Raw genomic sequence first — 13,352 nt, forward strand, 5'->3', positions numbered from 1 at the left:
ATACGTGACGGGCTAACATGGCCTTAGATGCTGAAAGCCCAGAAATCTACTTCCTAATCCTAATTTGATCAATATGTCCATTCATTTTGTTCAGAAATAAATGCATTTTTGACTACAAACAAACGGATCGAACTAATTTGTACTCCCAATAATAATGTAACATGTTATAATGCTAAAATATATGTACTGCGTATACATATCTTCTCTGCTGCAGTTGAACTCCTACTCAAAATATTCAAGGAATAGTGAATTTACAACATAGAATCCGGAATCTGTTTGTTCAGTTCAGTCAAGATCAAGGAATAAGTAACATGCATAGACTTGGTAATATCTGGGTGGTAAGCCACTTGTTCGACTAACGGGAGATGAGATTCGATTTTCTGCTATTCTAACCTTTGTTTGTTTATAACCAAACAAATAAAGGCTAGCAGTGATTTTCAACAAGATTTCCCATTAGCTTCAAATATAATATCGGATACTTATTCAAATAGCTAAACACCTATAATATACTGTGAAAGGGACAAACTATTTCAGCGAACCATCCTTATCTTCGTCAGTACAGATGGAAACAAAAAACCTAAGCTGCTGAATAGTTCACATTATGATATTGCCTCCAACCATAGATGGAAAACTATATACGAATGGAATGGGTGAGCTCTTGAACACTAAACAGATGAAATGGTTATGTTCTAAATTCCTTGAACTGAAGGAAAAAAGGTCATGCGAACAAACTTGCACGTATGCCAAGACTGCTTACGTTTTAAGAAGGAAACGATCGTTACATAAACCATTAAAAACTTCTAACATATAACTATTGTATATAGATGACGTTGAAACAATGGGTAGTAAATTTAATTTCTTATATGGTGGAGTACTATATTTCAGATTTTATAATTCGTATGAGTCTTCAGTAATTTTCTCTGTACTCAAGCTATCAGAAATCACATTATTATTTCAAGCAAAAGTTGCACATTGGTTACGAGAACATGATTGCTCAGTGGTAGAGTGCTTACTTGTGATACAAAAGATGAGCTGATTTGATTCCTTGTGTTGAGCAACGTCGTACCTGTGAAGTTTGTCGGGATTATTTCGTTTCCTGCAACTATCTTTATTCTGACAATTCTTTCCTAAGCTTTCATTTTCGGAAATCATTCGTTACCTTTAGCGTTAACGTTATAAGATGTTACAGCATATAACCAATTTAAAGAATGCAAGGATTTCAGTTTCCTCGCACTGTAGTCAGAATCATCAGGAGAAATGTTTCTTAATTCCACATAATTTGAAAATATTTTTAACTTCAGATTATCTTTTGTTTGCATCTTTTTATATATAATTATTTTAGTTTAACATATATAATAATATTTTTCTTTCAGAGTTTTTGTTGGAATTAAGAAATTGTTGGCATTTATTGACATGGCACGGCAGACGCAAGGTGAATACAAGGTTATCAAGTTCCTTTCGAAATTGGAGGAAGAAGGAGCATTAGACACGGGCACATCTATTCATTAAGCTTTGAAAAAATTACAAGAGAGAGATCTTGTTATTGTTAATCGAATATTATTTATTACTAGCAGCTTTACTAAGATGGTGAGAAGGGTAATATAAGTTTAAGAAAAGAATTTAATTTATGAAGAAGCCATGCATTAATATCATTTAATACTTAACCGTGGCGTATAAGTAATCTTTATCACAGTGCAGTATTGACTTTCATATTGCTCTTATTCAGCTGTATGTATCATCATGTTGCTATTTATTACTAGTTGAGTGTTACTATAACTTCAAGATGCTCTGATACTTCTATGAGGAAAGGCTGGGTGGGGATTTTCGGGTGAGTCAGTAGCAGAACACTCATATCTAGCAGAGCGCAAAGAGTCTTTAGTTCCATTTCAGTCTGTGTTACTTTGTGGTAAAAAGTAAGTTGGAGTTCTACAGTTTCCGTGCATTATTGTAATTCTACCAGTTCTTTTACTATGATTCATTTGTGTTCATTCTACACGTCTTTTGGCCTAAAGAGCATAACCACACAACCTTAAAATTTTATTTCAAAAGGGCATAACCACAGAACCTTAAAATTTTATTTCATTCCTACTTCAATAAATCATTACATTATTAATCCATTGAAGTAAAGGCAGTAGATATAAGTGTCAATATTTACTGCTTTTAGTGAAGTGGCAAAGAAAATGATTTCAAATATGTTCGCCAGCCACTTAATTTGGTTGTACCTCTGAGAAATCATACAGTAGCCAGTATTATTTTTCGTCGTCGGAATAAATTTACCAATTTGGGTATGGTCTTTAGTCAATTACAGAGAATTACGTTCTTCTTAAGACAGATAAACTAAAGTGATCAAAACGTTCTAAAGCTATTAACATATTAGCAAGAGTACAGTTATACCAATACTTCATAAGATCGCCGTTGTTTTAAAAGTTAAAAACATTTTCTGTGGAACGAAGATAGACGTGCTTATTTCACTATATTAGGCACCAAGTTGATCATTGGTTAAATTCAGTATTATTGCACGTAGTGTGTATATGATAGTTTAACTGGACTAGTTTGTAATTGAATAACAATTTTGTTATTCAGTTCCATAAAACTGTGTGAATATGCGTACTTTAACTTACCATTGCATTATTTTGGTCTTAATTTCAAAGCCAGTCATTTTTCTATTAACCTGTGTAAGAGTAGGTACAGTAATAATAATAATAATAATAATAATAATAATAATAATAATAATAATAATAATAATAATAATAAAAACTCCGAGTTAAAGGAAAGTAAGATTCTTCTATTTGGTGAGCTCTCTCAGCTCCTTTAGTCGGTAGTTTGAAAGTTGAGAATGGCATCCTCGTCTTTTAGTGTGGAGTTCCCCATCTCTCTTCAGAAACAAATGCTTGTCCTTATTATTGAAAAAAAAGAAGTATATTATCACACTTTGTAATCTTTTTCTTCTTTGATTGATTAAAGTAAAGATAGGGATGCTCACTAGAGGAAGGAGAAACTATTCCTAGCTTTTAATTACTGACCAAGGAAGGTGGAAAAGCGTATCTAATACAGTCAGATTTTCCTTTGAAGCGGAAGTGCAGTGATATTTTTTTTCTTTTTAATTCAAATAAACACATACTGTTTTGAAACATGCTTGGTATAAAATGGGCGATAACAAATACAAGTAAATGATTAAGTACTTGGTGAAAAGAACTAAAGTATTCGGAGGGAACTTGTATATATAGTGTTCATTTACCAGTAAGCACACAGAGTAATTGGAATCGAATTCGCAACTTTGTACTCTGCAAATGAGTGACTGCGACTGAGATGTAAGCGACTGTAGCTCCGATTGTACAGTGTTATTGTCTGCAAGTCGAGAGTTTTGCCGATGGACAAGAAAAGTTTTCGAACAACATGGTAAGTTAAGATTACTTCCAAATCTATTTAACAACTGTGAAATATATCGTAGTGCTTTATTTTCTTTAAATTACATTCAGTAAATGACATCAGTGCATGTGCTTCTCTAAACAAAAATAATAAGAAAAAATATTGTTTTTATTTTTGCAAACGTTATAATTGTTATTAAGAGCTGCTGCAGAATCAGTATTCATACTATAAATATATATAACTAATGACAGTCTGACATATGAAAGACATGTTAACAAGAACGTTGAACACTATATATGTAAATAGTTTAACTTTGTGAATTATTTTTAAAGCGAACTTAACAACACTAATGTTGCACTAATTGTAGGTATATGTGTGCGTGTCTCAAAATATTTACAAAAATAGGATTGTAAAAGTGAAGGCGTTGTTCCATTGTGTATAATGTACTTAGACGCAACACAGGAGGGTTAATGTCAATATTACCTCCAAACAAGCTACCAATAACATAGTCCATAATATAGTAACATAAATGTTGCTACATTCCATGTTTACTGTGTAATAATGTGTTTGCTGATGTAATCTTTTCTTGTGTGTGAATGCTAAAGTAGAACAAAATGAAAGACATTTAATGGTAATACTTTTGACTTAATAGAACAGCACTAAAGTATGCAAATTAATGATTGATTTAAAGGTGGTGTGCTGCCTGAAAATAGATTATAGGAAAACCAAAAGTAGTCGGTATGCACATTGAAGTAGACATATCAGTAATACTCAAGTCTTGGTGTTTCCGAATAAAGTTTTAGTGTGTTTATTTTTAATTAAATATTATCGAAAATAAAATGCTTGTGCCTTTCTTATATGTGTTTTAAAGATATTCTTCTGTTTATATCTGTTGCTACAATGATTCAGCTTATTTACAATGTACAATGGCCAGTAAAATTACATATCCACTCCACACGTGTTCTTTTCTCAGTTACATCGAAATTTGGATTCAGTTTTCGCGAAGTTTCGTGTTCTCGACATCAAACGAAACAATACTCAAATTACTGAAGTCATGTTATAAACAAAATAGCATGTATGGAGAGGGTATACACTTTTGATGACGATTGTACCGTACGGATCTAAACTTAATTTGTATATACTGCTGGAGATTGATCGATGAAATTCTTTTTCTGAAGCTTATAAAATGAACCTATGATCAGTAACACTAGTAAATTGATCGCAAATTTTAATTGAAGAGTTAGCGAATGCTTCAAGTAGTAGTCAGATGAGATGGTTTAGAAGTATTTTGACATTCGTGGACTTTCAAAAGATAACAGGGTGTCTATCGGTCACTAAAGTCACGAATGTCACGAAAAAGTCACGAAATCAGAAAACGGTCATGAAAGTCACGAGAAAGCCACGAAATTTAGCTTTTGGGTCACGATTTTTTTAAACTGTACAAATGTAAGTACAGATTGGAAAATTTTACTCTACAAAACGTCAAAATTCACCACCAAAAATGTCTATGGTCGGGTTTAGACGCTACCAAATCGCAAGCAAAGTACGTTTCTATCGCATGAATGAAAATTCGGCCTAATTCGCACCCAAATTCGCTTTTCAAAATGTTAGAAAATTTTATGATTTGGTAAAGAAAAGGTCACGAAAAAGTCACGAAATTTCATTTTAGAATTTCAGTAGACACCCTGGATAAGAGTGAAGTGGACTTTCAGATACACATCGGAAAGTAAAAATAAACTAATTGTTTTTCTGTTTAATTGTCTTGCACGTTAACTCAATATATCTTGTAAAGATATATTTGTAGTTAATGAATATATAATTTAGCTACCCAAATTGATGAAAATAATTTTGCAATCCAAGGTTTGAAAAACTCGCCTGTGATGGCGCTGACTGATAGCCGATAATATATTGACAGTTTTCAGGCGTGAAGGAATGATTTTATGTTTAAGATCTACTCTAGTACCAGTGATGGATGATGGCTAAAATTTGCGATCAACATATGTAGCGAATGGTTTTTAGTTTCATTGCTCGGCCTTTGAATGTAATTCTATTGCTCAAGATAGAAAAAAGAGTAATCATTTTCAGAAGAGAAAAGCAGTTGCACACTTCTTCAATATGAAATGAAAAATGAATGGTTTACTTTGGATTAGCAATAAAACAGTTTTAAACAATATGTGTGTTTTAACATCATTAAATAATGTGTATGAAAATGTGTAAAAATCTTAGCTTGAAACCTTTGGCATCTAAAGCAATTGTGAGTGCAAAGTTAATTGTTATTTGTGTGGTTCGTTGGAGTTCATGTGGAGGAGAGTTACAACCGTGTATTTTAACTGTCGTGTATACATGTGGATTATACATATACATATATATTTTTCAAATTGAAGATACGATGATATTGGTCAAAAACCAGTTCCAATTAAGAGACGTGAATGAAATTCTATATGCATTTTTTACGGATTGGTCTACTTTCAGGTAAACTTTAAAAACTTAATATGTTACTCTGCTCGAATTTTGTAGATAATCTGCAGTCTTGACTATGTATCAATTAAAAATTGTAGTGTTCTGATAATTTTAAAAAAAAAGTAAGTTCTGCTTTGAATCATGTATGCCTTTTTTTCTGCGTGCAATAAAACATTCCATTATTCAAGTATGCATTATCCTTGTTATTTTGATGTGACTAGGAACCATATACTCATTCATATCTATTCAATTTTCCTCTGTAATATCATATTATTTTACTTTTTAGTTGTAACAAGTTTTGAGAGATATTTTGCAACTGTCAAGGAACATAACACATTCCAATAAAATTTGGGTGTAATTTTTTTTAAGAAATGATGTGGATCAAGTATCTGTTTTCTCTCAGATATCAATGAACATCATACTTACAATGGAATTAGAATACAAGTTGATATTTGAATTACAACAGAAAAATGAGACGATATAATTATATACTTTTGAAGTTTATCAGAATGGTTATGTGTATTCATGAGTTCGAAGACATTACAGATTGTAGTCTGTATGATTACTAATTAAGTAATTGTAAATCCATGCATATGTATATTTCGAAGTTTAAAAAGCAGCTATACGGAAATGTTTTCAGGTTTGGCAGATCCGGATACACTTAACTGTGAAAGAGAACTAGTCAAAAACTATTTTCCGTTTCCTATTTATCTTCGTATATTCCGTGGACTATGTAAACCTAAATTGTAAACAAAATGGTTTTAAAACGTCTTTCTAAATTCACTGCTTGCAATATATGGCCTCAAAAGTACAGTTAAGTAATTGTAATCCTCATATATATTTTGTTTGTGTGCAATAAAACTTCTGTGTTGGTTGTGTATCAATTATTTTGGCATTCATTTCACGTGCATAAAACTTTCACATGACATCTTTAAAGCATATATTACGAGGTATGGTAAACCTATTTCCCGTTGATGAACATCTTGGGTGTGAGAGAGACTGAAAGATTGTTATTCTTTTGCCACACTTATATAGAGCTATCAAACGTTACATACAGGTTCTCTTATTTCATTTGCTTTCCGGATAGATAAAATAAAAGCTACGAGTTCAGCAACTCAGTGATAATGATTGTCAATACTTTATCCCGTTGCACTGATATTTGACTGTGCTGTACCGAATATAATCGTTTATTGCTACCTTTCTACGTATTTGTCGTGTCGGCGAGATCAGAAATCATATATACACATTTAATGTTATCACCCAAATGCAATCAATATGCACATACATAATGTCTAGTGAAAATAAAGAAGCTTGAGGGAAATAATGTTTTATTGTTTAGCGTACGTTACATAGAGAATAAATACAACTTATCAGCAGTATGTGCTTAAAGTGACTCCCAAAGTGGGGGAAAAAAGAAAAATGCCAAAAGTTAATTATGACAGTTTTGCATGGTAAGAAATTTTCAATTCGGAATTTAGACCTGTTTCGTTGAATTAGGTACAAAGATGAATTCGGTGCTTTAAAAGCAATTGTTAAATATGTAACATGTCTTTTAGTTACGAAGCTTGAGGCTGTTTTTTGAATTTTACAACTTATTTTCACATAACTCGGAAAAATATCGGATTGCATAAAGATGATAGTAAATTCTTCAATGTAACTTTTTTTCTTTTGCAACAAAATGTTATAACTTTAGAAAAAAATGTGTTCAAAAGTTACTATCATCAGACAGTATGTCTGTAAGTCAATTGAAATCAATGAAATTGTGAGATTGTGGCCAAATTTTCTTCCACATTCTCGTCCACCAATTATTTCGTAATTATTCACTTTCTTTAAATCATTTGCCTCCTTCAGCCCAAAAGGGCATAACCAAAATAAATCTCTTGCTTGTAATGCTTAACAAAAATCTTGCAAGTACTGACTACTTTAAAGTCTAGCATTTTGTAAGAACTAAAAATTACGTTTCAAAAGTTCTGATATTTATTATTTTTTGCAACATTGTAACATACATTATATAAGTCATTGAAGAGCCTTACGCATATTAGTTATGGATAAGGTGATCATAATTTCAACAGCTAAAAGTGGAGGTACCTTTTAAAAACAAATAAATTAGGTTCACAACGAGATAGTACTACAAAATGAAAATGTGAAACAAAACAGTGTTTATTATGTAGTTGAAAACATAACAAAGCATTGTTATATGGTGAACATATATTAAAATACAAACTTAATTGTGGTGTTTTCAAGTAGGAAAACAAAAAAACTGTAGCAAAATATTGTTTTAAAAATTTGGGTCAATATTTTACTCTCCCAAAACGGGGCAACTCCGATTAATCGGGACGTATGGTCACTCTAGTTATGGATAGAGTTGGATTTGCTACTAGTACTAGTTTATCCAACTATAAATTAACAGTGTTGAATACCTGTGCATCTATGATTTATTTGCAGAATTAGTTTTCTATTTTGTTTGAACTCTTAATGGTTTGATTTTGCTGATTTCTTTTTCAAATCTATTTAAATGTTCTTTACTTCGTAAACACTAAATTTTGTTATATATAATTATAATATTTAATAATCAAATTTCAGTTAAGTGGTATTAAATTTATAAATAACGCAAAAAAGCAAAAGACTTTTAACTAGATTTGAAGTAATCAGTAAAATCACGTCGTTAACATTCCAGTTTATTTCAAAGAAATAAGACAAATAATCTCCATGTAAAACAATGATCTAAAAAATAATGACAATGTACTCAACACCGTTAATGATACATTAATCGATATGATTTTATATAATTTGAAATGCAAGAGCGAAACATTAATTGTATTTTAGTATGTCGTTTGCGTACTACCCATTGCAATATTTATTACAAGTAAGAATCTGCTGAGTGTATGAATTCGAATTTCTTTACATCTTTAATTTGTTTTAAATGTCTCTCTGTTAAAGCAGAAACTTCTATAAATTTGATTTATGCTAAGTAGGGGTTTTGTAATAAACACTTGACGTAAGATACTTGTTTGTAATATGAAATGACGAAGAATTGGTAGGAATGTGCGATACACAGAGACTTTTTAAATTACATTCAGGTGTTATTATGTTATGACTTTTTCATATTACGTTTTTCTGCTGTTACTATTATTTGTTTTGTTCTAATAGAATCCGTAAAAAAATACAGCCATAAAATTACCAATCTAAGAAAGTGCTGGGAACCTGGTACGAAATTAATTACCTTAATAAACTTGCCTGTATTTTTATTTTGACACAGTAGAATATGAAAAAATAACAAGCATGAATTAACTCGAATAGGTGAGTAGAACACGTTTATTATATGTACTATGCTGCCTACTATATACTCAGAATATGTAATTTTGAGAAGTAGTAGTCAGTTTCGCATTTAATTACTTAGTGGATTCACACCATGACACACTCTTACGTAACAATGTTTCACTTATAGTTTTGTGTACAGAGATAGGCTAAGATACAACATATGAGGCAATTTATATGGAATCGCAACTAGATATTAAACACCAAATAATATTAAATATGTGTATATAGTACGATTGTATATTATTGTCTCAGTTTTAGTATTCACATCTAGAGATATGTGGTTGCGGAGTAGATATAGTATAGCAAATAAGTAGAAGTCGAAAACATAAAACGTGTGTGGTATTTATAAGTAAGGAGATCTCATTCATTATTTCTTAGTTTCTTCGTGCAGTCTCCATTATTTAGCACTCTTAAGGTAGACGAAAAGTCGTGTATTAATGTTCAAATCTCAAGAAAAAATTATGCAAAGAGGTTTGAGTGGTAAGAAATCTTTCTTTAACTGCTAACCAACTTAAAGAGAATGAGTCGGCTAGTGTAAATTTATATAATTTTGTAATCTAAAATTTTGTAACAATAAGTTTAATGTTTGACATTTTCTACAAGACAATCATGATTATTCGTATTTGTTTAGTTCTCAGGAAAATTTACTTGATTCTTTAAGAACCATTTGCTCTTAAACTCACTACATTTTCTTTTTGGTTTCTTCAAAATGAACGTAAAACAAAAGTAATATAAAAATTTGGGGAACACAGAAATCTATTGTCTTTTGTTTTACTTATTGTAAAAAAAAAAAAAAAAAAAAAAAATGCAATAGTGAGAAAGGAATGACTCTTCTAAGTTCCGCTATAGGTTATGTAACATCTTGTAAGGCCAGTGAATATCTTGTATTTCGTCATTTCAAATTTAGTAGCGTGATCATTATTATTATATTTTCCTATCCTAATGAGGAAGCGAAATCACTTTAATATACATCTATTTGCATACTGACAGAATTCAGGTTTCGAAGAAATATATTCCAATTTTGATATCTGAAAGTCGATTTGAAAGTATTTTTAAATGCATTTTTTTAAAATTTGCTTTTAATTTTTCGAATTTATGTACCATTTAATGATAATAGTGAAATTACACTTGATTGATTAACCCTTTCAGATATACTTTTGAACTTCAATGTCGTGTTCAGTTATTTACTTTCATTATACCATTTCGCTGGTTTCTCTGGCAACATCATCGGGTGGCGTTATAATCAGCAATATATTAAATTACTTTTATTAGACTGTAGTTTTCATTTTCGGTTTTATACTTTTAAACAGAAGAGTTTTAGTAAATATGCAGGTTGTGCATACATTTGCTAGGTACAGAGAAAAAGATCACAATTGGAATCATTTGGTATTAATAAATTATAATTAAGGAAAAAGAATGTTAAATGAGGCTCGGGGTTACCTGCTTAGAAATATAAATAAAAGAAAAATGCATATGTAATGGAAAAATTACAAGCTTCAACACTCCGATAAATTATTGATTGAGATAGCACATTTGAGCAACAATACTAATGTAATTTTCTTGTTCGAACAGCAATCATTATTGGAATAAGTATTATTGTGGGTTGGTCCGTTATTGTTTCTTCAATATTGTTGTATATACATTAACACTTGTTACTCGTTCTTCCTGATGATAATGGTGGTAAAGTCAATGAAAATATCGTCAGGGCGAAAGTGATTAATTAAGCACGATGTTGTTTGGTAATTATCGTAAAAGTTGGAAAGAAAATTGTCTTCAGTAATTAATCTCTTTCTAAGATCAGGAAATACTTCCTTCTCAAATATGTCTGCTGACACTGAATTTCGTACATTACTATAATATTGTTATGCTTTTAATTATTCTAATTTTCGTTTTCGATGTATTTTTTGCATAATACATTAGTTTTTATATGCATATCTTTTTCTAAAGAAAAGTTAAGGTTAATAATTTATTTCTATGACTACATGTAGGTTTGCAGTGTGAAAAATAATGCCTTTAATCAAATGACTGAAAACATACTGGAGAAAAATTCGGCAGAAAAAGAAATATTTACAAATTCATTAAATTACTCAAGCATGTAGCACAAAACATAAGATTGTCTCTATTTTCCTGTAAGTAATTATGAACAAACATGTTTTAGGTTGTTTACGGTGCCTTTGAGATGTATTTTCATCCTTCGCTAAATCGAAAAGAGCCAAGATCTCGGGTATAGCAGTTAGTTGTGAAACAGTATCTCTTGTAAAGTTCCTGTGGCTGATACGATTTGCTTTTACCATAACATCTAATTCAAACAATAATTAAACAGCTAAGAAAGTGAAAAATTATGGTTTTTCACAGACCTACTTACCTGTACATCAAATCCACCGAATCTTATATATATATCCTACCCAGTGGCTGTCCCCTCTTCAAAACTGAGAAATTATAAGGTATATTTGTGAAATTATAAGGCAGATTTGGAAATTGAGTCATGATGATAAAATGTGTCTTCCTGATAAAAAGACTTTCAATCATGGTATTTATCTATGTCTTTCTTTGTATTTCGTTTAAGTTCTACTGTGCAATAGCCAGCTAAATGATTTTTTTTTTCGTTTTTTAAAAGCAAAATGTTTTCATAGTAAAATGTTAATCCAAGTGCTTAAATATACTAGCATACTATGCTAGGTTTCATAGAAAATTCAAAAAATGTTAAGTGTTTAGATAGAAACAGTTGTTTCAACATTTTCTGTGTATGGTTGTACTTTAGTCTTCAATGCTTTGTATTTAGTGGCTTTGTGGTAGTCTTCAAGTAGATCTCATTGTTTGGATATAAGATATACACACAGCTAAATGCTCAAGATTGAATATTTTCTATCAAAATAACTTAAACATCGATTTTATTTTAGTATACTGGTTTCAGATTATCTTGAATATTTAGTTAAGAATTGTTTAGATTTATATATAATCAATGAAAAACTACACAATTACTTTCACTCTACTAGAGAAGCATAGATAAATCGTGTTTCCTTTAATTGCGTGCATTGTGTAACTATCACAGTTTTCTAAGTGTTCTTCATCTAAATTTTAAATAGAGCTTTAGTAGTTCTTGAAAAACTAGAGAATATATGAAAACATTTCTTATGGCGAGAAATACTTTGGTTGCTCAGTGTATTATTACAAATGATTATAAACATTAGAAGATAATGAAAAATGTAAGTAAATTTCACTTTTTCATCTGATTTACGGCTTTCGTTGTCGAGGTTCAGCTACGGCGATAATATAGGTGTCATTTAATTTTTTGTCCTTTATAAACTTAAAAAATATTTGTAATCTATACAATCAACTTTCAAATAGATATTGCTTTTACTTTTGTTATTTCTTTCATCCTAAAATATGGATTTGATTGACCCTTTAACTGTAAAACTTTGGTGTGAATACTTCCATTTTTCATAACCTCTTAAATTGTATTGTTAGTTGTTAACTAGTTGTACTTTCTCTGTCTGTCTGTCCATGTTGTGTTATTGTTGTAAGACTATGAGAGAACTTCTTGACGCCATTAAACGTCATAATGTTTGTGAAAAAGGTTGACAAGCATTTCTTCTCTCTCTCTCTTTATAATAAGTGGTATAGTTCATTCCAAGTTTTATTTATGTATATTTCTTTGTGAAATATCAATTTTTGTTTCTGTTCTGTGTATTTGTGTAAATAGAAGCTTATTTTTGTGTGTGCTTGCATGTAACTATTATTGTGATTGTTGTACTGCAATGAAAATGGAAAAGCATATTTTGGCAACAGATAGTGTTTCTTCGACTTAGACTATTTCTTAATATCAGATCATTCAGTTTAGAAAGATATTTCATGACAAATGAAAGGCCTGTGTTGATTATGAACAAATTTAAGAGACAAATTGTTATCAGTTCCAGTTTTTGTATCTTCACAAATTATAAATAAAACGTTAGGTTTGTTGTCTCACATGTTTTTTTTTCCTCACATAAATAATTATCCTCAAGACCGATTCCGCATAGGTCAACGTGGACGTGGGTCACATTGGTCAACACACACATCTCTCACACGCGTTTATATATATTTATATATTTATGTATAAACTTCAGTCCTGGGAATTCTAGACATTTATGATGCTGGCAGATATGTTTATGACACGAGATTTTTACATTTGTAAATATCCTAATAAGAGAAATCTAATCTGT

General features: G+C 30.6%; 1 protein-coding gene across 1 annotated transcript in view; it reads left to right on the forward strand.

Moving 5' to 3' along the window:
- The window catches only part of LOC145673309 (vesicle-fusing ATPase 1-like), a 154,656-nt gene extending 141,540 nt beyond the window's left edge, over positions 1–13,116 (forward strand). Inside the window, exon 14 of the mRNA XM_081742901.1 lies at positions 1,374–13,116. Coding sequence (XP_081599027.1) covers positions 1,374–1,509 — 136 coding nt within the window. The 3' untranslated portion in view covers positions 1,510–13,116. The remainder of the gene's footprint in view (positions 1–1,373) is intronic.
- Positions 13,117–13,352: the final 236 nt, after the last annotated feature.

This window comes from Thermobia domestica, chromosome 16, assembly GCF_964235325.1.
Source record: "Thermobia domestica chromosome 16, izTheDome1.hap1.1, whole genome shotgun sequence".
NCBI classification, from domain to species: Eukaryota; Metazoa; Arthropoda; class Insecta; order Zygentoma; family Lepismatidae; genus Thermobia; species Thermobia domestica.